We start from the raw sequence: 1970 nt of genomic DNA, 5'->3' as shown, positions 1-1970 counted from the left end.
GAGCTACACCTCTCTCTGTAGCTGTGAGGTGTCATGCTTCAGTATTGTGCTTGATGCATGTGCACTGTTATAAAGAACTTGTAAGATTTACTAGAAAAATCCTCGTAAGAATTTGCGCTAATGTTGGTTAAGTAAATTTAAATGCTACAAATTCATGTAATGTTTACTTATCATTATCTAGTAAAAGTTAAGAATATAGTTAAAGATTTGTGAATAAATCAGGTAAATCTTACTTAATTTTATCAAGTAAATGTTACAAGATTTAATTGAGCAAATTAAGTAATATTTACCTGATTTATTCACAAATCTTTAACTATATTCTTAACTTTTACTAGATAATGATGAATAACTATTACATGAATTTGTAGCATTTAAATTTACTTAACAAACGTTAGTGCAAATTTGTTAGAGGATTTTTTTCAAGTACATCTCACAAGTTGTTTTTTTCAGTGCATTAAGGAATCCTAGGCCTTTTGGATGTACTGAGTAAATTGATATTTTTGTTGAATGTTCATAAAACCACAGCTGAAAGAAAAGGATTACCAAAAGATGTGATTTTTACAGAGACACTGTATGAAAATTATTAGGGAAAAAATAACAAAGATGAGTTTTTATAAGGTTTCTGCTTGATGGCAATATTCAGTTTGACAACATCTCTCTGTCAGGGTGGAGCTGGTGAATGATGCTTTGGAGTCTGACAGGACTAAAACACTATACAAGTTCAAGCCATTTACAATTTCTGTTTTTTTCTGTCTGGATTCAGCCACAGCCTACATTACTGTGTTCTTCATGTTGAAGTACTTTGTAAAAAATAAATCCAAAAGTTGATGTTTTTCTGCCAAACCCAGATGTTTGTATGGAAGCCCAATTCCGCCACTCAAAATAAATAATTTGCCTAATGACATGTCATAATTATGAGATTCAAATTCATAATTTTGACTTTCAAAGTCATAATTATGAGATACAAAGTCATGATTTTGACTTTCAAAGTCATAATTATCATAATATTGACTTTTAAAGTCATAATTTTGAGATACAAAGTCACAATTTCGACTTTGGACCTCATAATTATGACATATCATTAGACAAATTATTTATTTTGAGTGGCGGAATTGGGCTTCCATACATTTGGGTTTAAGCAACTTTGTGCTTTGTTTCCATGAAGGGATGCAGTTAAACAACAAGCTCCTGCAGCTGATCGGTTTGAGGTTTGCTGATGACGATTACAACATCGACTTTGATGACTACCTCACCTGCATCGTCCGGCTGGAGAACATGTTCCGTGCGTTCAAACAGCAACATTAAAATAAATCCTTCACCAGGTTTTCAACAAAAACCTTCAGTTGGTTTGCTGACTGGTGTTCTGTCTTATATGCAGGAACGTTCCAGGCTCTGGACACAGCTAACAAGGGACGGGTCAACATGAACATCATGCAGGTAAAAGCACATCAAACACAAACATTCTTGTCCTGTTTATTCCCTCTTGATGATTACAATCAAACTACTTCCTCATACTTCATGCCATATCAGCTAGTCAGATATGAAAACATTCCATTATATCAGGTATAGTGTGCTTTAACATTTGGGTTTTTCAGCTTTTACATTTTTTCTAAATATTTCACTTGTTTCACTTTCACTTTATTAATTTCATTTGTAACACAAATTAAAAAGTACAAAAAAACATGCAATCAACATAAAATCAAATAAAATGAATGGCAGCAGAAAAAGAATAAATCTTATAATATCTGCCCCCTTTTTATTCCCAAAATATGTTCAAAAGAAACATAAAATACAACAAAAATCAAAACAACTTAAAACACTTAAAAATGAATTAAAAACAAAAGTTGACACCAACTCTCCACATTTCTTCAGAATACTAGTATTTATCATTCTCTTCAATATATACAAAGATCTGTCATTTTTAATCTCATCTTCTATGCTGTTCCATAATCTTATTCCCTGGATTAAAG

At 31.8% G+C, this 1970-nt stretch overlaps 1 protein-coding gene across 1 annotated transcript in view; it reads left to right on the top strand.

Annotated features, from left to right (window-relative positions):
- The window catches only part of capn9 (calpain 9), a gene marked incomplete in the record, with an annotated part of 33741 nt that overhangs the window by 30315 nt on the left and 1456 nt on the right, over nt 1-1970 (top strand). Inside the window, 2 exon segments of the mRNA XM_014027185.1 lie at nt 1166-1282; nt 1379-1437. Of these exon segments, the coding sequence (XP_013882639.1) occupies nt 1166-1282; nt 1379-1437 (176 nt within the window).

The sequence above is a fragment of the Austrofundulus limnaeus genome, unplaced genomic scaffold, assembly GCF_001266775.1.
Source record: "Austrofundulus limnaeus strain Quisiro unplaced genomic scaffold, Austrofundulus_limnaeus-1.0 Scaffold621, whole genome shotgun sequence".
Taxonomy (NCBI): domain Eukaryota; kingdom Metazoa; phylum Chordata; class Actinopteri; order Cyprinodontiformes; family Rivulidae; genus Austrofundulus; species Austrofundulus limnaeus.
Note: the sequence above shows the minus strand (reverse complement) of the source record. Positions and strands in the feature narration are given on the sequence as shown.